This window comes from Giraffa tippelskirchi, chromosome 7 (assembly GCF_054371585.1).
Source record: "Giraffa tippelskirchi isolate mGirTip1 chromosome 7, T2T-mGirTip1v1.2.pri, whole genome shotgun sequence".
Classification (NCBI taxonomy): Eukaryota; Metazoa; Chordata; class Mammalia; order Artiodactyla; family Giraffidae; genus Giraffa; species Giraffa tippelskirchi.
The window spans coordinates 31845968-31870386 of record NC_137281.1 but is presented as its reverse complement, the minus strand read 5'-3'; the positions used below and the strand labels follow the sequence as shown (position 1 = coordinate 31870386).

The 24419-nt window shown below is 38.9% G+C and overlaps 1 protein-coding gene across 5 annotated transcripts in view; it reads right to left on the bottom strand.

The window, feature by feature from the left end:
• The window catches only part of CDH8 (cadherin 8), a 1308359-nt gene that overhangs the window by 256432 nt on the left and 1027508 nt on the right, over positions 1 to 24419 (bottom strand). For all 5 annotated transcript variants that reach the window (XM_081511605.1, XM_081511603.1, XM_081511604.1 and 2 more), the window contains one exon: positions 490 to 784. In XM_081511605.1, the coding sequence (XP_081367731.1) occupies positions 490 to 784 (295 nt within the window). The remainder of the gene's footprint in view (positions 1 to 489; positions 785 to 24419) is intronic.

The window sequence follows — 24419 nt, the reverse complement described above, 5'->3', positions numbered from 1 at the left end:
TATAGTAGCTGATTTCCTAATCCACTCTGGACTCTACCCACCAGCTCAATGCAATATCTGGCTGACTACAGATCTAGACGGTTTTCTGTTTCTCTATGTGCTATATCTGCATGTGAATACACACAAACAAATAATTAAACATCAAGCAACTATCAATAGGATTAGTCTGGCTTGTTGGAACAAACCTTGATAAATCCGCCTCAGTAACAATACTCGAACTCCAGGTCTATGAGAGGAATACAAATTCAGCCTATTGAAGTACTGTCGTGCAAGGAGAGAGATTTTAATAAAACTGCTTCGTCAGTTCCTATTACCAATGGACTAAAGCTATTGAGCTGTGGAACTGAGGCCAAAAATGGGGATTTGGAAATGCAAATTAGAGATAAGATGGTAATAAATGTCTCTTACTCAGTCACACACTATCCCTGATGCCAAAAGCTATTTTAAAGATGATTCTTAATAGTTCTGTGGAAACAGAAGCATACATACCCAAAATGGACATCTCTGGCACGGTGGCATGATAGGGTCCGTTGAGAAACTCTGGGGCATTGTCGTTGATGTCTTGGACTTTAATAATAAATTCAGAAGGAGGCTCAAGAGGCTTATTTGTCTCCCAGTCCACTGCCTGAGCTGTTAGGGTGTACTCAGCTTTTTCCTCTCGGTCAAGTCTTTTTATAGCATGGATATCTCCTGTTACGTCATTTATTTGAAAGATAGTCCCAGCTCCATCGCCTGACAGGATGTATTTGATTTTTTTGCTCCCAGGATCCAGGTCTGTGTGTAGCTAAAATGAAAGGGGACATTGGTTAGTGACGTGGCAATTTGCAAAGTATGTTTTAACTACCTCCCTTATGTTTCAGTATAAAGTTGTTTCTTTCTACATTGATTATAACTTCATCAATTTCTGCCAACAGTAGCTGCACAGAGAGTCTGTGCAACCCTCTGTATATCAGGTAAAGTATAATGAGAGTTAAACAAATACGCTTGAATGCCTTTAAAAAATACTCTGGCCTGTTCAGTATAAATTGATATACATTTACAACGATAAAAAAATTGAGCAGAACACACTAAAGTATATGTGTTCCTTCAATTTATTCATATATTTGCTTGTTTAGTATGAACTGATGTGCAATTAGAATGATAAAAAGATTGATAAGAAAATATAAAAATGTACGCATTCTTTTCAATTTGTTAATACATTTAAAGTTATTATTATTAGTTATTTTTATGGGCTACTATCTGTGTGCCAAAAACTGTGTGAATCACTTCTCATGTACTAATTCTTTTCATTTTTTCCAAAAGTCATTGAATTAGAATATTTCATATGAAACACGAGAAAAGGGAAGTTTGAGAAGGTATATTGTAACATCTCCACAGTTTCTATTTGATAGAAACAAGTGTAGCAGGCCTAAAGTTCAACTCAGCTCTGGCTGCTATATTCATAACGCTGACATAATTCTAACAATATGATGGATATTAAGACCTTATGATTGTGTGAATATTTTTCCCCTTTGATTTGTATAATTCTTCTAGTCCAGGAAAATTATTCCCATTTTACAAAGATGATTGAGGCCAGATTATGGGAGCACATTTTCCAGAAATGGGACTTGAGAAATAAAAACTTTGCAGCAGGAATTCAGATCCATCTTCAATCATGGCAGCAAATATTTATTGAACACCTACTCTGCCTAAAACATTTTGGTATGTACTGGGGAAAACAGAATCCTAAATTTTCACAGTTTATTCTCAGGAGGGAAACAGAAGTGTTCTGATATATGGTGCTTTTTCTTTATACTATATACACTCCTATTAAAAAATAAAATAAAACAAGAATATTTGTTTTTAATTCACATTTTTAAAAGGAAAATTCATTGAATTATAGTTGTAAAATATTGCTTAAATGCACATATTTTCAGTTAAACACAATTATTTAAATGCCAATATAATTAGTTCTTGGGCTTCCCTGGTGGCTCAGATGGTAAAGAATCCGGCTGCAATGCAGGAGACCTGGGTTCAATCCCTGGGTTGGGAAGACCCCTGGAGGAGGGCACGCAACCCACTCCAGTATTCTTGCCTGGAGAATCCCCGTGGACAGAGGAGCCTGGCGGGCCACAGTCCATGGAGGTGCAAAGAGTCGGACACGACTGAGCGACTAAGCACATGTGCATCGTTAGTTCTTGCATCATGAGATTTTTAAACGCCTGTTCCTTAAAAATATATATATGTATATACTGAAGAAAAAAAGTCTTGTGCAAAGAAACTACTAGAAACTCAAAAGGCATTGCATTCTCTTGGGATCACTTTTTATTCAGAACAGACTTTATCACTTTCTTTGCCAATTTAAATTTTATTTAGCTCCTCAATAAATGAAAAGATTTTACAAAAGACATAAAACAGCAACGGAGTGTCCAAATGCATCTAGATCTCCTATTTTACTTTTGAATATTTTAAAAAGTTAAAGCATAAGATTACATCAAATATTTATTGAACCTCAAATTGTATCCATTACATTTATTGTACTTAACTTATTAACAAGAGGAAATATTGAAATGCCACTTTATCTTAATGAATGTGGGAGTATAATTCATTAATGTGATATTAATCCTAATTTATAATCATTTTAATTTATGTGCATTTTAATATTCTATTAGCATTTTTATTAAAAAAGAAAAATTTGAATAAAGTATGATTCATGGATGTTCCCATTCATATACATGCATTCCTGAGACACAGAATGTATTGACACATGTCACTCTTGCCCATCACAGTTTTGCTATCAAAAATTAAGTCATTCAAAATACTGTTATTATTTATGTTAGAATTTATTTGTGCCATATTTTCCACACATTTATCAATAGCCTCTGATTAGTAAATCATACCATATTCTTAGATTTTGATGGTCCCTTGTATTTAGAAATAACTGAGGGAGAAGGGAACAGCATAGGTTTTGAAAAAACAATAAGCTAAGTAAGACTCAGATCTCTCTAACTACGTGAACTGAAGAAATGAACACATTTATTTGAGCTTCAGTTACTTTGCTTCTAATATGGAGATAAGACACTTATTTTGCAGAATTGGTTTTATAATCTGAGATGATCTATTTGAAAAACAGAAAAGTTAAATATTAACTGTACAATAACTGAAGCCGTTTCTACTTCATAACATCTTCAACTATATACAACTATCTGAAAACACTATCATAAAGCCCATCTGCAAGCTGAGTGAAAAGTTCCCAAAATTCCATCCTGAAAAAATGGAGAAAAAAGCTCTTAGCAAACACTGTGTACTTCCTCTTCCTTCTGGAAAATTATTTTTAGCAAATCTCAGCAAAATCCAGAGCCCTCATGATCTTAAAAGTCAGAGTATTGTGTTTCCATATTCATTCCTTTCCTCCCGTTATTAATATTGGCACACACACACACACACACACACACACACACACACACCTGCACATGGCTCATTGAAGTAACCAACTTGAAATTACAAATAAAAACCTGTGGGTGTGTAAGAACAGCAATTTACAGGGAGCAAATGTCCATAAGACTCCACATCTGGTCCTGAGGAATCAAAATACATGCTAATAAGCTGCCACTGTCTTGGTTGGTCTTCACGTGTCTGTTTAAACCTGCTCACTTCAATGTATCAAGACTGTTCTGTCAACCCACCCCAGGACCTTCTCTGTGAGATCATGATGCCAAAGACAACCCAAATGCACCACATTTTCACACACTGTGCATCATCTGGAAGTGTTAGGACCATCTCTCCCAAGGGCTGCTTCTGCTAATTTTATCAGGATAAGGGCCACATGTAAATTGGCTGGAGTGGTAAGATGCTGGCCTGGCTGTGGTACAAAGACCTCATCCATTCATTGGTAAATTATGCACCAAACATGATTATAAGCAACACAGACATGGTCCCTGCCCTCAAAGACCCACAGCTTTGTGGGAGATAACAGAACAGAAAATATTTGTTATTGTTACTGTTACTATTACTGTCACACATACTGAGTACTTATTATCCAGTAAACATTTTGCATCTACATATGTAATATTATTCTCACAGCCAACCAGAGACCATTTCTGCATTTCAACAATGAAATGACTGAAATTCAGAGATTTTTAGGGAACTTTTCCATAGAATTTACTATCAGCAAGTGGCAATCTTAACAGCCAAAGGTTTAAAGTAAATTTCCTGGATTCAAATACATGCTCTAAGGCTCTGATACAGAAAGAAAGCTGGGGTGGCGGGGGGAGGTGGTGATGGAGTGCATATGTTAAATTTATTTAACTCACAAAATTGAGTGTGGGGAACAGCAAAGGCCACTACAAAAAAGTAATGATTTGGGTTTCCCTGGTGTCTCAATGATAAAGAATCCACCTGCCAATGCAGGAGTCACGGGTTCACACGCTGCTGAGCAACTAAGCGCATGCGCTACAGCTATTGAGCCTGTGCTCCAGAGCCTGGGGGCCATGACAGCAGAGCCCATGGGTCTCAGCTCCCAAAGCCCGCACACCTAGGGCCTGTGCTCCACACAAGAAGCCTCCACAGTGAGACCACAACTAGAGAGTGGTTCTCACTCACCGCAACTACAGAAAAGTCTATGCAGCAATGAAGACTCAGCACAGCCAAAAATAAATAAATAACATTATTGTTTTAGGCTTCCTTGATAGCTCAGTTGGTAAAGAATCCGCCCCCAATGCAGGAGACTTTGGTTCAATTCCTGGGTCAGGAAGATCCCCTGGAGAAGGGAAAGGCTACCCACTCCAGTATTCTGGCCTGAAGAATATTATTATTATTATTTTTGATTGGTGTGCTCTTCAGTTTATTTTTTTGTTTGTTTGTTTGTTTTTCTCCACTGACATTATTTTATTTATTTATTTTACATTACAATATTGTATTGGTTTTGCCATACATTGACATGAATCCGCCATGAGTATACATGTGTTCCCCATCCAGAACCCGCCTCCCACCTCCCTCCCCATCCTATCCCTCTAGAATATTATTTTTAAAAAGTAATGGTTAAAATTTCAAATCACAAAGTGGGAGGGGATGCTCTCCAAGCACAGGTAAACGTATGGGTGAAGATCCACAGATAAGAGACAGCATATTAAGTGAGAAAAGCTAAAGATGATTTAACAGAGTCTGTGTACTGACTTCAGGAAAAAGAGAGGTGACAAGAAATAAGGATAGAAAGCCAGGAAGGGGTCAGATAATGTAGAGTTTTGAGAGCAAACTACAGAGTTCGGATCTGACTATAAAGGCAATAACAGTCCATATTCACAGTTTCAGTAAGAAGCCTGGCATCATAATAGTTTTGTTTTGGTAAATCACACTGGTAGGCGTGTACCCGTTAGCAAAAGTCTTAGAAGCAAAGGGAAAGAGGAAGTCAGAGGAAAACTTAGACATCAATTCACAAAGCCACCTCAATTTTGGATTCCAAGTTCAGCCCAGCACCCATGATCTGTGTCACCTTCAACCAGATGAACCCCTGTGGTCACTCCCTGCAGCCTGGATGAGGAGCACCAAGTGTCGGGTACACAGCGAGCAATCCTGGTCATTCATTGGTCATTCATGTTACGTCTTCAACTTCAGGGACCATAACAGGACTACATCATAATTGAGCTGAATTGTGAACATCAGTGTAATTACACCCTCACTATCTCTCATATGTTTGCATACTATCCCCTAATTACAAGTTTAAACTTTAAAAGCCATGGGAAGAAACATTTGCGTTTCCACTTTCCTTTGCTTTCCCACTGCCTAGTAAGGTGTCTGTCATGCTGTTGGAGCTCAGAAAGTATTTGCGGAGCAAGGTGAATGTAAAGGAAGGGAAGGAAAGAACACTGTCTCATTTTATTATCAAAATAGTAATTTAAAGAAGAGTGAAGAAATTTAGAAATATGAGGTCTAGTGAGCTGGAACCTTATCTACTCTAAACATAAAACCCTTGAGTTCCCTCAATTCTGCATTCAATTTTAGCAGAACTCCTGAGACACAGCAGAAGGAACACCAAGGGAAGGACGAGTGGATGGATGGCAATGGATGAATAACGGACAACAGAGGGCAAGTGCCTGATAGTCACACAGCGCTGTCCTCAGAATAAGAGCCCCTCCCACCCTACTCTTCAGTGTCACCCATCTCTCTTTTTTAAATTAGATACATATAATTTTTTATTTAAACAAAATACTGCATTCATTTTTAAAATTTAAGTGTGCAGTGAGATTAGTCAAAACTAATACAAGCACTGGCTAATCTGTTTAATTGCACTACAGACAGTTTGTATTTTACTCTTCTGAATTTCTATATTGAGCATATATTGTCCTTATAATAAGAGAAGAAAGCAGCTAAACTAATCTAAAATCTAGTGATTTCAGCCAGCTTATTAAGAAAGGCTAAACTACTTTGAATTTGTGGCAACTACTTTGAATTTGCGTTCAACTACTTTGAACTTTCTGCTTTCTGCTTATTGAGGCTAGAAGAAAATAACCTTTTTGCTTTTCTGAATGTTCAATTTATTTCTGAATTTAAAATTAGTAAATTTACCCTTAAAGATCAAATGACCGAAGATAGTTCTGTGGCTGTCAAAAAATAAAAGTACAACTACTTTTCCACCTTCTTCTGCAGAATTCCTGAGGACACTAAAGTACTTCTAGTATCAGTACAGTAGAACCGAGAGAAGATAAAGTCTCCTCTGAGTGCCTATCTTAATACCAAAGAATGACTTAATTACTACGCTGCCCACCTCTTCCTGGAGAGTGAGTGATGTAGAATAGGACTCAGTGAACTATGGGGGAAATCAGTTCCTCATGTGAACATCTGTAGCTCTGACGTTGGAACTTACTTTGAAGTTCCACTCTATCCAAAAGGACATCCGAGGAGAGTTTCTCAAGTTTCCTGTCTTCCTCTAGAGTTACTAGGAGAGAGGCAGCATCTTTGGAAACCAAAGGGGTTAACAAGGATCACTACAACATGAATCTCCCTCACTTACTGATTCCTGGTTTTCATCAATCTATTCCCCCTTGGAGAGAACAGCAAGCTTAGCATGCTTAAATAAAGTCACATCTTTCACTATATTCTCAGTGTCTAGTAGGTGCCTGCCAGGGAGACACAGGTGCTTCAGGTTAATGGATCTCTATCAGTGAATGGATGGAAAATCCAATCCTTAAATCGTAACCAATTAATATCAAAGGTGGGACCAGAAATGTAACAGAGTATAAATGTCTGACCAAAATGATAAAGAATGCAGGACTTCACCCTAAATCAGGCACATATTTAGGCTGCTAGGGGAGTGAAAGGGCAGGTAAAGATAAACAGCAAATTGGTATAGGAAAACAATACATTCCTGTTTCTGAACTGCTCCCCCACCAGATGGATCAGAAGTTTGACTCGAAGTCTACTTATTTTAACCTGTAGTTCAGCCTTCTTGTGCACAATAGAACATCTCACAAAAGATGCTGACCCAATATGAAACGGTCCATTCAAGAACAAGTTTGGTTCCATCACTGTATTCAAGTAGAACTAGACAACCACGGGTTCGTGATGCTTTAGAGCTAAATTAATCATAATACGATGGTGGGAGATGGAGTAGGAGGAGTGAGATTGGACCACATCGCTTGTAAGATGTCTTTATATGCTGAAATGTTACACCATTTCAGTAAATCTAAATAATTATTTCATTCCGTCATGCCACTTTATATTCCATTTATTTTATTGAAGTATAGTTGATTTGCAATGTGGGGTTAATTTCTGTTGTGTATCAAAGTAACTCATATAGCTAGACTGATATACTTTTTCATATTCCATTTCATTATGGTTTATCACAGGATATTGGACACAATTCCCTGTGCTATACAGTAGGACCTTGTTGTTTACACATTCTATATATAACACTTTTCCCCGCTAAGCCCAAACTCCCAATCCTTCCCTCCCCTACTCCCCCTCCCCCTTGGGAACCACAAGTCTGTTCTCTATTTCTGAGTCACATCATTCTTAACAATTTGCAAAAAACAAATTATACAACTACAGCTAAGTAACAGACATAAGAACACTTCAGCATGTTAGTAAGATTGAGTTGGGAATATGTACTTACGCTTGTGATCATACACTCTGAAGAAATAATTCAGTGAAATGATAACAGTCCTCAAAATCACTCTCATACAAACCAAATTACCCTGAAATGTGTCTTACAGGTGAAAGGGTGAAGAAGACACAATCACCGATTAAAAGACTAGCACAGAGCATCTTACACTGGAGGTGACCCTCTACACTGACAAAAGAAATTCTGATGTTTTACAGGAGACAAACGTATAGCATTCTGATATCTCAGATGTGTGGTCTTTGCACTCTCTGTTAGCTGCTGGTGTGAGTACTGAACATCTCAACCTGGCCAAGGGGAGCAATGCCCAGAGAAATAGAAAATTGGAAGCAAGTCTGAGTGAACTGCTGTTTCTGGCTGCAGGAACCTGAAATTACAGTCAGAATTAGGAATGCAATACTTGTGCTACTGTTTAAGATAGTAAGTGCCACAAAGACAGGGCCTCCAGGTACATTTTTCAATAATCTTCTCAACAACAAGCATAGTAGGTGGTACATAGCAGATGCTCAGTAAAGTCTAATGGCTTTTGTGTCTGTACAGGATCTATCATAACATCCTGCACCTTGTCAGTGATTTTACAAGGATGAGAGGCACAGGTTCTGTAAATATATGGACTTTCTCAAGTTCACATAATTAACAGAATCAGATGTAAGTCAGTAAATAAGATTTCAGAGCCTATACATTTTAGCATCATTCTAGAGAAACCCCCAGGAATACATACCTAGTTAGCCTGGGGATCTCCTAGTTCACTAGAAGAGAAGGAGATGGAACGGAGCAGGCTCCCTATTCTGTCCCTAAATGGCAATAGGCATTTCTTAAGACATTTAGAAGCCATGTGTATGAAGCCATAAGTACAGTTTGTCCTATAAAAGCTTGAAATAGAGTAGAGATAGAAATAGATAGGCAGTATGCTCAACTAATAGGAATGCAAACAGAGAATACTGACAAGAAGAGGCTGGCAGGCTGTTTACCAAGAGGCTTTGTAAGCCAACACTCATGACCTTGGCAAATTTGCTACTTTCTTCAGTCTGGACCACAGCTTTATGCGTTTGGAAACATGACATGTAAACTTACAGCAAATCAATTTCTCTTAGCCAGACTCCAATAAAGAAAGTTCCCAAGTCTAATTCTTTTTAAAAGGGAATGTTTTGATGATAAATAGCATTTCAACTATCTGAGCGATCATGATAAGCAAAATTTCTCTTTATATAAAGACCCACACGCAAGTGAAGCCAAATCATCCTGTTGATAGGATTCAGAAAAGGAGATGGATCCATCCCATAATGATGTCATAGGAAAAATAACATGAGTGTGCCCATCCTATCAAAATGATCTTAAACATGCTCTGAGAATGCTTAAGTTCTGTATTCTCAGATTTTTTTTTTCTTTTTCTTTAAGTCCTGAGGTCAAGGCTCCAATATTTAAGCAACTATAGGGGCATAAAAGACAGTGAACTCCTTTCAATTGGACATACCATTGGAAGGACTGATGCTAAAGCTGAAGTTCCAGTACTTTGGCCACCTGATTCGAGAAGCCAACTCATTGAAAAATGCCCTGATGCTGGGAAAGAGTGAGGGTGCGAGGAGAATAGGGCAACAGAGGATGAGATGGTTAGATGGCATCACCAATTCAGTGGACATGTGTGAACAAACTCCAGGAGATGGTGAAGGACAGGGAAGCCTGGCATCATGCTGCAGTCCATGGAGTCACAAGGAGTTGGACACAACTTAGCAACTGATCAATAATACTTTCTTATCTTATGTATGTTGATAAGACTAATATATTAAATCTTACAGGGTTGGAAGTCAACATGTTTCTCTAAGGCAATCAAAGATTTATAAAGTAGTAATTGATATTATGGGAACCAGAATGAAAGCCTGATAAGAAATAGAACAAACAGGAAGACACTGAGGGATTTGCTTAATCTCTCCAGAATTCAGTGTCCTTGTTTGTAAAGTGTCTTAATAACAGTTTTAACAACCTATCTATAGGATTTTTGTAATGCTTAAAATGTGCCAATAGATAATAGGTAAAGCACATTATCTTCTAGGAACTAAAATATTCAAATAAAACTGCATATAGGGTGGATTCTTGTGGAGATTGAATCTTGGAATTACAATGATAGGTTCTGCCAAAACTGGAACTTTCCAAGAAAAATACACCTAACAATATATTGTGGGTCAGAATTCGACACGCAGCATTACTTTGTAGTAAATACAAGAACGTTACTTCTTGACCAAAATGCTCTTTGTACAAAGTAGCTTAAATTCATACATTGGACATTCTTATATTGGGAATATAATCACATATTTGGTAATTATTCACCTGTTTAGGAAGTAAAGGTAGTAGATGTATTTGGAAGCTTTTACTTCTTTTGTCAGCTCTAGTGATGTGTATTTCACAAATAAAACTGTAAGGTGTTTAAAGTGTACTTCGTTTTTATTTCTTGTTATTCAAAAACTGTAAGCCTTGAAGTAAAAGTGGGTGGTCAATGGCATTGTGTCATCGAATAAATGCTTGTGTGTGCCAGAGTGTAGGTGGATAATAATTGTGGACCTATTACTAAAAAGAGATTTAGGTGAATAGATCAAGGAGTGGATAGATGGATGAATAATTGGATGGATGAAGGAACTGGTTGCTAACAGAATTACGTGAAGGAAAATGGATAGGTAGATGATTTTATTGGGGAATGCATGCATAAAAATAATAAATAGAGGGATGGCTGAGTAAGAGTCTCAGTCCCATTTTTCCATTTAGGTTCAAAAGCACATTAAATTCTACGAATCGACACATGAATGAACAAATGGACATATTGGTGAGTAGGTGGGTGGAAGGACCACAGGGTTTCTCACTAAAAAGACTGATTTGGGAAAAACATAAATTATTCTCTCTCAGAGTCCTATTCCTTGTCTTATACTAAAGCAGACATAGTACTTGGGAGTTCAACTATAAATTATAAGAGATTCTTATACAAAGATCCTTGAAGCATGTTTAGTTTTATCACTCTCCACAAATCTCTTGAAAATTTTTCTATCTCTCTTTCTATATATATAGATAGATAGATCAATAGGACAGATATTGATATGAGAGGGGGAAATTTTGTTCAAAATGCATAGACAATGTGATAATATACAATGTAAGCAAGATAAATAGGACTAAAAGGAGACAACTAAAATTATTAGCCAAACAAAAGAAGTATATTTTAAATAGATGAGGATATTTAAAACATATATTCAGCATATTATTAATATTCAAAGATCAATTTAGATTGAAACCTTCAGTTCAGTTCTGTTCAGTTGCTCAGTCGTGTCTGACTCTTTGCGACCCCATGGACTGCAGCATGCCAGGCTTCCCTGTCCATCACCAACTCCCAGAGTTTACTCAAACTCATGTCTGTTGAGTCGGTGATGCCATCCAACTATCTCATCCTCTGTCATGTCCTTCTCCTCCTGCCTTCAATCTTTCCCAGCATCAGGGTCTTTTCAAATGAGTCAGTTCTTTACATCAGGTGGCCAAATATTGGAGTTCCAGCTTCAGCATCAATCCTTCCAATGAATATTTAGGACCGATTTCCTTTAGGATGGACTGGTTGGATCTCCTTGCAGTCCAAGGGATTCTCAAGAGTCTTCTCAAACACCACAGTTCAAAAGCATCAATTTTTAGGTGCTCAGCTTTCTTTATAGTCCAGCTCTCACATCCATACATGACTACTGGAAAAACCATAGCTTTGACTAGACAGACTCTTGTTGGCAAAGTAATGTCTCTGATTTTTAATATGCTGTCTAGGTTGGTCATAACTTTTCTTCCAAGGAGTAAGCGTCTTTTAATTTCATGGCTGCAGTCACCATCTGCAGTGATTCTGGAGCCCCCCAAAATAAAGTCTGTCACTGTTTCCACTGTTTCCCCATCTATTTGCCATGAAGTGATGGGACCAGTATAACCTTCAGTTATACTGTGAAAAAAGGAGAAAACATTTCAGAAGGTTGTGTCCATGTCCTTTATGTTTGAAAAGAGCTTGATTAACCAGAGTCCCAATAGGAGCTGAAAAATATGAGATGAATTTCTGATGCGGTAATCACAGTTACTTGCTAAACAGGATGCATCTTGTTATCCAAAAACTGACAAGATCACAGTGGGAAAGAATACAGTGGATAACCAAATGACAGTCATCTATTCTCTCTGAAATTCTCTCTTTATAAAGGGACTGTGAGGTAATCAAAATACCACGAACTTGGAAGAACACTGAATTTAAAGTTAAAAATGAAATAACATAAACCTGGGATTTAGTTTGGGCTATAGAATAGGGTGTGACACTGGCAAATCATTTTTTTCTGTGATCAAAAACCCTGATAAGGGTTGTCCAGTGGTTAAGACTTCATGCTTCCAATGCAGGTGACTCTGGTTCAATCCCTAGTTGGGGAACTAAGATCCCACAGGCCATGTGGCACAGCAAAAAAAAAAAAACCCAAACCCAAATTTTAAAGCCTGACAATAACTTAGCTGTGTTACCCACTCCTACTCCTTGAGCACTGTAAACTGTCTCATTCACAACCTCACTAAGAAAGAAGAGGATCATGACCAAAGCACAGATTTAACAGAAATGATCACATTTGCAAGTCTGACAACTCAATGGGTGGATGAATGGATTATTGATGTGTGGGTGGACAAATGGATAATGCTGATAAACAATTAAGAGGAAGAGGAAGGGCAGGTAAATGGTTTTGCTGGAGAATGCATAGGTGCACAAAGGAGTAGATGAGAGGATGGCTAACTAAACAGATACACAAACACCCTTCCTTTTTGAAAAATGACAATCAAAAAACCTGATTTGAATTAAAACTGGTAGATATGGTTTCAGACAAATCACTTTACATTTCCCTATTTTAGTTTCTTTTTATTAAAATGATACTAACAAGGCCATTAGTACCATTATAAAAACATTTACCTAACTGTTGTAAAGATAGTATGTAAGTAAAAATTGTCTTAATTATCTTAACTCTACTCCCCCAAGTATCATTCCTATAGTATTCCTGTAGTGATGGGGGTGGGGACTTCCCTGGTGGCTCAGTTGGTAAAGGATCTGCCTGCACTGCAGGAGATCGTCTACAATGCAAAAGACCCATGTTCCCATGTTCGTTGCTGGGTTGGGGAGATCCCCTGGAGAAGGCAATGGCAACCTACTACAGTATTCTTGCTTGCGAAATCTCAAAAGAGGAGCCTGGAGGGCTATAGTCCATGGGGTTGCAAAAGTCAGACACGACTTTGCGACTAACGACCATAATGATGTGGAAATGGAACCTAATATAACGTCACTTGTGGAATTAGATGCTAATATAGACTTCAACGCTATAAATATGTGTGTGCTTAAGAGTGTGTGTGTGCGTGTGTGTGTGTGGGTACATATGTGTCTGTCCACTGCGTTTCCATTCTGTCAACTAATCTTAGAAGTTAGCTGAAAAAATACCTAATGGCAACAACAACCTGAAAACTAAATATGCCCTTACTTTTCACACTATAAATAGATCTGTTGGAAATCCATAAATCCCCTGCAATAATAATGATATTATTAGTAATTTTTATGAAAATGAAGTTTTTTTTCATTCTTAAACAAAAACACAAATAATTCTTTCAGGTCCTCTGTTAGAAGGTCAATAGTTTGTCCTTCAAAATTAAGATGTTGAAGTTCTAACCCCCAGTACTTCAGAATGTGACTATATCATATATATATATTTATAGATATAGGTTGCCATTTCCTTCTCCAGGGGATCTTCCCAACTCAGGGATCAAACCTGGGTCTCCTGCATTGCAGGCAGCATGTAGATTCATATACATTCATATATATGTATTATATAATACATATATATGATATATATATAAAATAACTGAGTCATTGTGCTGTACACCTGAAAATAACATATGTTAAATCACCATACTTCAATAAAAATTTAAAAAGAGAAGCATGTGATTATATCTGGTGATAGAGCCATTAAAGAGTATGCTGAAGTTAAAATGAGATCATTAAGATTGGTCTTAATTCAATCTGACTAGTGTCCTTATAAGAAGAGGAAGCTTAGACACACAGAGAGATAGCAGGGACACAGGCGCACAGAGGAAAGACCAGGTGGAGGAGGTATGTGAAAGGGCAGCCAGAGGCAGTCGTCTACAAGCCAAAGAGAGAGCTCTAGGGAGACACCCAACCTGCTGACACCTGGACTTTTGGCCCCCAGAACTGTGAGAAAATAAACTTCTGTTGCTTTAAGCTACTCTGTCTTCTACATGTTACTATGCCAGCTCCAGCAAACTAACATATCCTCCCAAAGCACACCAGCTACTTATGAATGAATACCTTACTCATACAAAATGGTGGCTGCAACTTACAATGATGCTACTGATATGTTACAATTCTAAGTGTTGCTGCTGCTGCTGCTGCTAAGTTGCTTCAGTCGTGTCCGACTCTGTGCGACCCCATAGACAGCAGCCCACCAGGCTCTCCTATCCCTGGGATTCTCCAGGCAAGAGTACTGGAGTGGGCTGCCATTTCCTTCTCCAATGCCTGAAAGTGAAAAGTGAAAGCAAAGTCGCTCAGTTGTGTCCGACTCTTAGCGACCCCATGTCCCTGGGATTTTCCAGGCAAGAGGACTGGAGTGGGGTGCTATTGCCTTCTCCGATTCTAAGTGCTGTAGATTGATAAATAGCCCCCCAAAGATATCCATGTCCTCACTACTGGAACCTATAAATATGTTACCTTACCTGACAAAAGAGCCTTTATGTATGTGACTAATTTAAGGACCCTGAAACGGGTAGATTATTCTGGGTTATCCAGGTGAGCCCAATCTAATTATATGTATCCTTTAAGAAACTTTTTCTGTCTGTGGTCAGAGGGAGATATGACTGCAGAATAATGGTCAGAGAGATTCAAGTCTGCTCACTTTGAAGATGTAAGAAAGGGCCGAAAACCAAAAAATGAGTAGCCTCTAGACTGAAAAGGTTTAAAAAGAAATAACAGATTCTCCCTGGAGGCTCCAGAAAAGAACACATGCAGATGTCTTATCTTAGCCCGGAGAGACCTATGTTGATTTCTGACCTACTTAATTATAAGATAATACATCCATGTCATGTTGAGCCACTATGTTTGTCGTAATTTGTCACAGCAACCACAGAAAACTAATGTAATACTTCCAATCGGTACAATTACAGAATTGTTGAAATGCTGATAAGTTTATATATCAGATACCTAGTGTCTGTGGGTAAACTTTGTATCCTTTCTAATTGTACCTTCCTTCGCTTATACAATAAAAAGTATAAAATGACTTCTCAGACGTTGTATAGCTCAAACAGCCTGTGCTTATTTAGACATATCCTTCCATTCTGCATAGCTGCTTTACTTCCTCAGTATTCTGGCACGGATGTTCCCTCAGAAAATACATGGTTACCCCAGATACCCAGGCACAGGTAGCTGCCACATTCTTTGCTTAATCAGTCATTTTTCTAAGAAAACCAAGAGCTTCCTTATACTGCTGCTGCTGCTGCTAAGCTGCTTCAGTCGTGTCCGACTTTGTGTGACCCCATAGACGGCAGCCCACCAGGCTCAGCCATCCCTGGGATTCTCCGGGCAAGAACACTGGAGTGGGGTGCCATTGCCTTCTCCAGTGCATGAAAGTGAAAAGTGAAAGGGAAGTTGCTCAGTCGTGTCTGACTCTTCAGATATGTTTATTTTCTTCTTTTTTTTTATTGGAGTATGATTGCTTTATAATGTCGCAATAGTTTCCACTGTACGACAAGGTGAATTGGCTATATGTATGATTATATTCCCTCCCTCTTGAGCCTCCCTCCAATGTTCCCACCAATCCTACCCTCTAAGTCATCAGAGAGCACCAAGCTGAGCTCCCTGTACTATACAACGGCTTCTCACGAGTAATCTATATTACACATGGTAGTGTATATACACCAATGCTATTCTCTCACTTCCCCCCACCCTGTTCTTCCCCCGCTGTGTCCACAAGCCTGTTTTCTACACCTGCATCTCTATTCCTGCCCTGGAAAAGAGGTTCATCTGTACTATTTTTCTAGATTCCATATATATGCATTAATATACATTTGTTTTTCTTTCTCTGACTGACTTCACTCTGTCTGACGGACTCTAGGCCTATCCTATTTTTTATTTCATTTAAGCATCACAACAACCCTATGAGTGACATATTCAACTCCTCAGTTTACTGACTAAGAATCTAAAGATTAGAATTTTAAACAATTGCTCAATATCGCATGTAGAAAGGGATGAAGAATGGATAGAAATCCAAGTCTATCTGCTTCTCAAGTTCACGTTCATTTTATTATTTTAGTAATGTGTGCCAGAACCAAACACGGATGAAGAAAAATAGAAGTACCTGTAACCAAAGGTACTGTTCACAGAAGTATAACCTGTTTAGTGAATTTTTTCTTAATATACATTTCATCTATTACTGTTTGCTTAATAGGAAGCTTGTAAGAGTTGAAGCCAAAGTGAGAGTTGTAATCCCTGTGGCATACAGGAGGAAATGGAGTCCTGGATCTAATGACCTCTGGCAACCTGTGACACCCAATTAACCTCAGGGTCCTAGGTTGCCAAACTCCCCCGTGGGGAGGAGCCTAATGAGGGAAGCTCCCTGGGGCAAGGGAGGGGGAGGGGCCGGAAAGGAGAAAGCTTGCCCTTGGCAGCAGAAAAAGCTTTGGGGAAATACAGCAAGCCTAACAGGTGGAGGTGGGGAGTTTAGCGACAACTATGTCAAGCTAGAAAATTATTAGATACGCTTTGCAAATCACAATCTACTAATGAGAAAGTGTTAGTCGTTCAATCGTGTCCAAGTGTTTACAACCCCATGGACTGTTGCCCACCAGGCTTCCCTGTCCACAGAATTCTCCAGGCAAGAATACTAGAGTGGGTTGCCATTTCCTTCTCCAGATCTTCCCCACCCAGGGACTGAACCTGTGGCTCCAGCTGCATCTTCTGCATCGCAGGTGGATTCTTTACTGCTGAGCCACCAAAAACCTTTCCCTATGGTAACATCTTAAGTGTTCTTACATAGAATTAAATATCAGGCCAAATTTGCCTGCTCATGATCCACAGGAACTTGGAACATTCAATAACAAAGTTTCTTTCCCACCCCTGACTTCTCCCACTCTACTGAAAGTTGCTGAAAATAATAATCTTCCCAGGCATCATCAGTGTGTGCTCATGTGAAGGTTAAAAGACATCATACTCAAAAATTGCACTCATAAATATACACGATCTTGGTGATTGATGGAGCAATACAATCAAGATAAATGAATATTAGTCTCCATGAGGGGAAAAAAAAAAGTTATAAACACTTAAAAAAATCTTCTTATCCAGGCATGTAGTCATCTTTAGCTGCTGCAAGTCAAACTAAAATTCAACCTTCTATTTTTAACATCTCTGCCTGTTTTGGCAAAGAAACAATTTAAAATAAAGAGCTGTTAGTCGTCTTGAGGAGGATTATTCGTAAGACACTCTTAATATACAGTTTCCATGAAGTCGCTAATTGTTCCCTACTTTAAAATTCATCCTTCTGAAAATGAGATGCATTCGGTAATGTAAATATCAGCCAGGCACAGGATACTGCTCGGCGTTAGCATCCACATTATTATTCAGTCATAATTAATACACTTCTAAAATAAAGTGTTGACAGCACTCTTATTCAAATATATAGCATATGTTTATAGTCTCACACATTGAGGTACACACATAATTACAATATACGTGTGAGCAAAATCGCAGAGGCAGGCCAAAGAGCCAGGCGCTTTACGCTAATTGAAAACTGCCACTGTCCAATTAAAGCCTGAGAGACCATGAGGTGGCAACACTGTCAAACGCCTATCAGATACAGCCAGACATTAAATAATAAGACAAAATGTAAGAAAAAAGAATAAAGGAGCTTTTTGTTGTTTAAATAGAACATCCAGAAAGGAACAGTATTCAGAATACTCAGTGCTCTTCATTATCCTAGTCAAGACTGGATCTCAACAGAAAAATGCATGATTGTCAGCAATAGCGAATAACTCAAAATTAAAACGCTCATCTTCTACCAGACCAAGCCACCATTTGGAGGAGGATACTTATGCCTACTGGCTTTAAACTCAACATTAAAAACAACTAAGATCTTGGCATTGGGTCCCATCATGGCAAATAGAAGGGGAAAAAATGCAAACAGTGAGAGATTTTATTTTCTTGGGCTCCAAAACCACTGCAGGTGGTGACTGCAGTCATGAAATTAAAAGATGCTTACTCCTTGGAAGAAAAGCTATGACAAACCTAGACGGAACGTCAGAAGGCAGAGACATCATTTGGCTGACAAAGGTCTGTATTGTCAAAGCTATGGTTTTTCCATTCATGATGTATGGATGTAAGAGTTGGGCCATAACGAGGGCTGAGTGCTGAAGAACTGATGCTTTTGAACTGTGGCGTTGGAGAAGACTCTAGAGAGTCCCTTGAACAACCTGGAGATCAAACCAGTAAATCCTAAAGGAAATCAACCCTGAATATTCACTGAGAGGACTGATGCTAGAGATGAAGCTCCAGTACTTTGGCCCCTGATGCAAAGAGCAGGCTCATTAGAAAAGACCCTGATGCTGGGAAAGATTGAGGGCAGGTGGAGGAGGGTGCGACAGAGGATGAGATGTTTGGATGGCATCACTGACTCAATGGACGCGAGTTTGAGCAAACCTCAGGGGACTGTGAAGGACAGAGAAGCCTGGCGTGCTGCAGTCCATGGGGTTGCAAAGTCAGACACGATTTAGTGTCTGAACAACAGCTTGTGTCTACTTGTTTGTTGGTTTTAGTCAGAGCAAGGAAAAAACTTCCTATTACATTACTTTGGTGCTATTTTTATTTTTTTCCATTTGAGCTCATTAGGAAATAATTAATGCATGATGTGTAATTATAGAGGAATCACCGCACATGTATTTCAAAGCCTCATACAATATGAATTTTAAGAGGATTTTAAAGCAGGGACATTTTCTGCAAAAGCGCAATATATTATTCCTTAGAGGAAATGTGTATCATCAAATGTTAACATCAAGATTCACAGTAACTAACTGTTTCTTCCATAAATAATTTGACTTCTGAAGTGTTCTTCTGAGTTGGAATGGGAGCAAAAAAGCAAAACAAAATCTCTAACATTATTTCAAAGATGACTCTCACCATGGTCAGATCAGGAGATGGAAGGATAAGTTAAATGAGAGAGAGGAAGAGATGGAAGAGGAAGAAACCTGGAAATATGTAGAACCTACTATGGACTATGCACTGTTCTAATTGACTAACATACAGTATATCATCCTCACATCCAAGAGTTTCTATTACTCTCATCTTATAGGTTGAAAATCTAAGACACAAAGTAGTTAAGTAAACTGCTCCAGCATACACAAGCTAATAAGCAACAGCACCATGAAGTTCGGTCTTGGATTTCAAAGGAATGTGTGCTAGCGTTTGTGTAAACATATTGGCTTACAGTTATCTTTCCCTCCATTCCAAATAAATAATCATTCTATTTTTTTTTTCTTCTGAATTCCGCTGTTGCCTCTTTGGAAAATAAAATCTATGGGAAGAAGGAAAACAAATAACCTCTTATTGAACACTGATCCTTTGGCAGATTATTTAAACCACAAGACAACAAATAGGAGAGCAGATATTTGAACCCGAGTATGTCTGATAGCAGCCCATTAATTTCAAATACCTCACATCCCTTTCCAAAGGCTTCTATTTATAGACAGTTTTGCTTCCTCTCTTTGTAACATCTTCCAAATTAACACCTTGATCTATGTCCTTGTTAGCTATTTCTTCTAAAGGGTCAACTCTTGAATTCACCAAACAGATGAAAACCATTAGGTGGTAGAAGGACTTTTTTATGCCCTTAGGCTTCTGTGACACCTGACAGATGGAGCATATGCCCACAAATGACCCAGCATTTAAACAAGTGTTGGCTATGCAACAGGAATCACCAGGACACAGTTTGCTTATTCACTAGGAAGAACTATTAAAGGACTCATAATTTGGATTCAATAGGTCCCATTATTTCTTTTGTGAGCCTACAGAAGTCTCAGTAATAGTAACAGCAATTATACGTAGACACACACTGGAGACTGGAATCTAGGTTGTGCTGTGTTAACGGTGAGGTTTGGGAGGAAGAAAAATGGCTTCAAAAGGTCTCATTTAAGATGTTATGCACTTTTTATTTCATGTGGCTAATTACTGCCATTGAACTCTGCCATTAATACCTTTTAGGACAATTTCAAGGATAAAGAGTGGATAACGACAGGCATTGCATGAGCCATCCCCTGTGGTCTGAGTGCTTAGCCTTGCCATGTAATTCAACACCATGGTACAGTAGAAAGCATGTGGATTTTGAAGTCACTGAGTCCTCAACCACAACATTGGCTTTGCGATTTCAACATCAGTGTGACTTTAAACAAATCATTTTACTTTTCTTACCTTCAGTTTCACGAGGGTTGTTTGTTGTTGTTTTATGTTTTGTCCTTGCCATGTGGCATTTGGGATCTTAGTTCCCCAACCAGGAATTGAACCCACACCCCATGCATTGGAAGCCCGGAGTCCTAACCACTGGATGGCCAGGGAAGTTCCTTAGCTTCAGTTTCTATGTCACCATAGATATAAGAATACCTTATGGAGTCAGTGTGAAATTTACATTAAGTGGAAATATGCCTGTTAACTGGCAATAGGTGTGCAAAGTGTAGGTTTAGGTCTTGATTCATCAAATATGACTTTGTTTCTACATGTATATATCTGTCATTAAACACATGCATACATAAATGTCAAATCATAGATACTGTATATATATATATATAAACATATGGCACAACTCTGTGCCAGGGACAGAATCTGCAACGATGCCTCCAGACATGGAGCACGAGGGACCATGTGGCTGAACATTGCCCACAGCATAATGCTGATCCTCAAATGTACCAACTTTAAGCGTTTCTATCTTCAAGAAAATTAGAGATACCAAAGGAACATTTCATGCAAAGATAGGCTCGATAAAGGACAGAAATGGTATGGACCTAACAGAAGCAGAAGATATTAAGAAGAGGTGGCAAGAATACACAGAAGAACTGTACAAAAAAGATCTTCATGACCCAGATAATCACGATGGTGTGATCACTCACCTAGAGCCAGACATCCTGGAATGTGAAGTCAAGTGGGCCTTAGAAAGCATCACTACGAACAAAGCTAGTGGAGGTGATGGAATTCCAGTTGAGCTATTTCAAATCCTCAAAGGTGATGCTGTGAAAGTGCTGCACTCGATATGCCAGCAAATTTGGAAAACTCAGCAGTGGCCACAGGACTGGAAGAGGTCAATCTTCGTTCCAATCCCAAAGAAAGGCAATGCCAAAGAATGCTCAAACTACCGCACAATTGCACTCATCTCACATGCTAGTAAAGTAATGCTCAAAATTCTCCAAGCCAGGCTTCAGCAATACGTGAACCGTGAACTTCCAGATGTTCAAGCTGGTTTTAGAAAAGGCAGAGGAACCAGAAATCAAATTGCCAATATCCGCTGGATCATCGAAAAAGCAAGAGAGTTCCAGAAAAACATCTATTTCTGCTTTATTGACTATGCCAAAGCCTTTGACTGTGTGGATCACAAGAAACTGTGGAAAATTCTGAAAGAGATGGGAATACCAGACCATCTGACCTGTCTCTTGAGAAACCTGTATGCAGGTCAAGAAACAACAGTTAGAACTGGACATGGAACAACAGACTGGTTCCAAATAGGAAAAGGAGTCCGCCAAGGCTGTATATTGTCACCCTGCTTATTTAACTTATATGCAGAGTACATCATGAGAAATGCTGGGCTGGAAGAAACACAAGCTGGAATCAAGATTGCCGGGAGAAATATCAATAACCTCAGATATGCGGATGACACCACCCTTATGGCAGAGAGTGAAGAAGAACTAAAGAGCCTCTTGATGAAGGTGAAAGAGCAAAGTGAAAAAGTTGGCTTAAAGCTCAACGTTCAGAAAACTAAGATCATGGCATCTGGTCCCATCACTTCATGGGAAATAGATGGAGAAATAGTGGAAACAGTGTCAGACTTTATTTTTTTGGGCTCCAAAATCACTGCTGATGGTGATTGCAGCCATGAAATTAAAAGACGCTTACTCCTTGGAAGGAAGGTTATGGCCAACCTAGATAGCATATTGAAAAGCAGAGACATTACTTTGCCAACAAAAGTCCATCTAGTCAAGGCTATGGTTTTTCCAGTGGTCATGTATGGATGTGAGAGTTGGATGGTGAAGAAAGCTGAGCGCCGAAGAATTGATGCTTTTGAACTGTGGTGTTGGAGAAGACTCTTGAGAGTCCATTGGACTGTAAGGAGATCCAATCAACCCATCCTAAAAGAGATCAATCCTGGGTGTTCATTGGAAGGTCTGATGTTGAAGCTGAAACTCCAATACTTTGGCCACCTCATGCGAAAGGTTGACTCATTGGAAAAGACCCTAATGCTGGGTAGGATTGGGGGTGGGAGGAGAAGGGGATGACAGAGGATGAGATGGTTGGATGGCATAACCGACTCGATGGTCATGGGTTTGGGTAAACTCCGGGAGTTGGTGATGGACAGACAGGCCTGGCGTGCTGCAATTCATGGGGTCGCAAAGAGTCGGACACGACTGAGCGACTGAACTGAACTGATGGAAGGCATTGTTTGACAAGAGGGTTAGGCTATTTAAAAATTGTTGAGGGACTTCCCTGGTGGTACAGTGGATAAGAATCTGCCTACCAACGCAGGGGACATAGGTTCAACCCCTGGTCTGGGAAGATTCCACATGCTGTGAGGCAGCTAAGCCCCCGTGCCACAGCTATTGAACCTTTATGCCCTAAAGCCTGTGCTCTGCCACAAGAGAAGCCACCTCAGTGGGAAGCCCACACACAACAGCAAAGACAAAGCACAGCCAAAAATAAATAAAAGCTTTTAACAAAATTAAAAATATTTCAAAATCACATGGATTGACCTAGAGATTGTCATACTGAGTTAAGGAAGTCAGAAAGTGAAAGACAAATATCATATGATATTGCTTATATGTGGAATCTAAAAAATGGTACAGATTAACTTATTAACAAAACAGACATAGGGTCACGGATGTAGAAATCAAACAGTTACCAGGGAGGAGAGTGGAGTGGGGGGAGGAATAAATTGGGAGACCAGGATTGACAAATATACACTACTATATATAAATATAGTACTACTATATATAAAAATACATACTACTATATATAAAATGTGTGTGTGTGTGTGTGTTCAGCTGCTCGGTCATGTCCGACTTTCTGCCACCCCAGGGACTGTAGCCCTCTAGGTTCCTCTGTCCATGGAATTCTCTAGGCAAGAATACTGGAGTGGGTTGCCATTTCCTTCTCCAATAGATAAAATATATAACTAATAGGGACCTACTGTATAGCACAGAGAACTCTTCTCAATACTCCGTAATGACCTATATGGGAAAAGAATTTCAAAAAGAGTGAATAGATGTATATGTATAACTAATACGCTTTGCTCTACACCTGAAACTAACATAGCATTATAAATCAACTATAATAAAATTAAAAAAAATAAAAATATTTGAAAATCACTGTTCTGAATATTCTAAGACCTATGACTAAGCTACACAGGAATACTTGAGAGCTCCAACTGCAATCTCATTTGTACGATGAGTCCTTCTCTTCAGTCAAGTTAGTAGAGTTAGTTCCACTGAATTGCACTTTACATGCAATAGTTGCACTTTTGTGACCTACATTAAGGAATGATAGAAATTAAGAGCCCTGTGAAATACCTCACTGTGATATTACAGCGCCAGAGTGGAAGATGCTGCTCATTACCCTGCCTAGAGCACTGCAGAGACAGAACGTGTAGGTGAAAATAACTGCTCCCGACACTAAGACACTAACAACATTTCTTGAGATGTGTTAGTTTATTTTATCCCCTGGATATCCTCCTTTGTACTAGTAATTAGCTTTTACAATCACAGCGGACACTAGGTACACTGACAGCCAACATGTTGGCCCCACCAACAACAAATGTATAGAAATTCCATTACACAATTGTGTGTATTAACTAAATTAACTGTGCCCTTTTGCTCCTGTTTGTTTTCCATTTTCATCGCTTTGTTCTCAACTATTACCAGTTTACATAGTCCTGCCATTGTTTTTACATTATGTTGTGGTTTTATTCTTAAAAATATATATTTTCGGGACTTCCTTGGTGGGAAGAAAATGCCTTGCAATGCAGGGGATGTAGGCTCAATCCCTGGTTGGGGA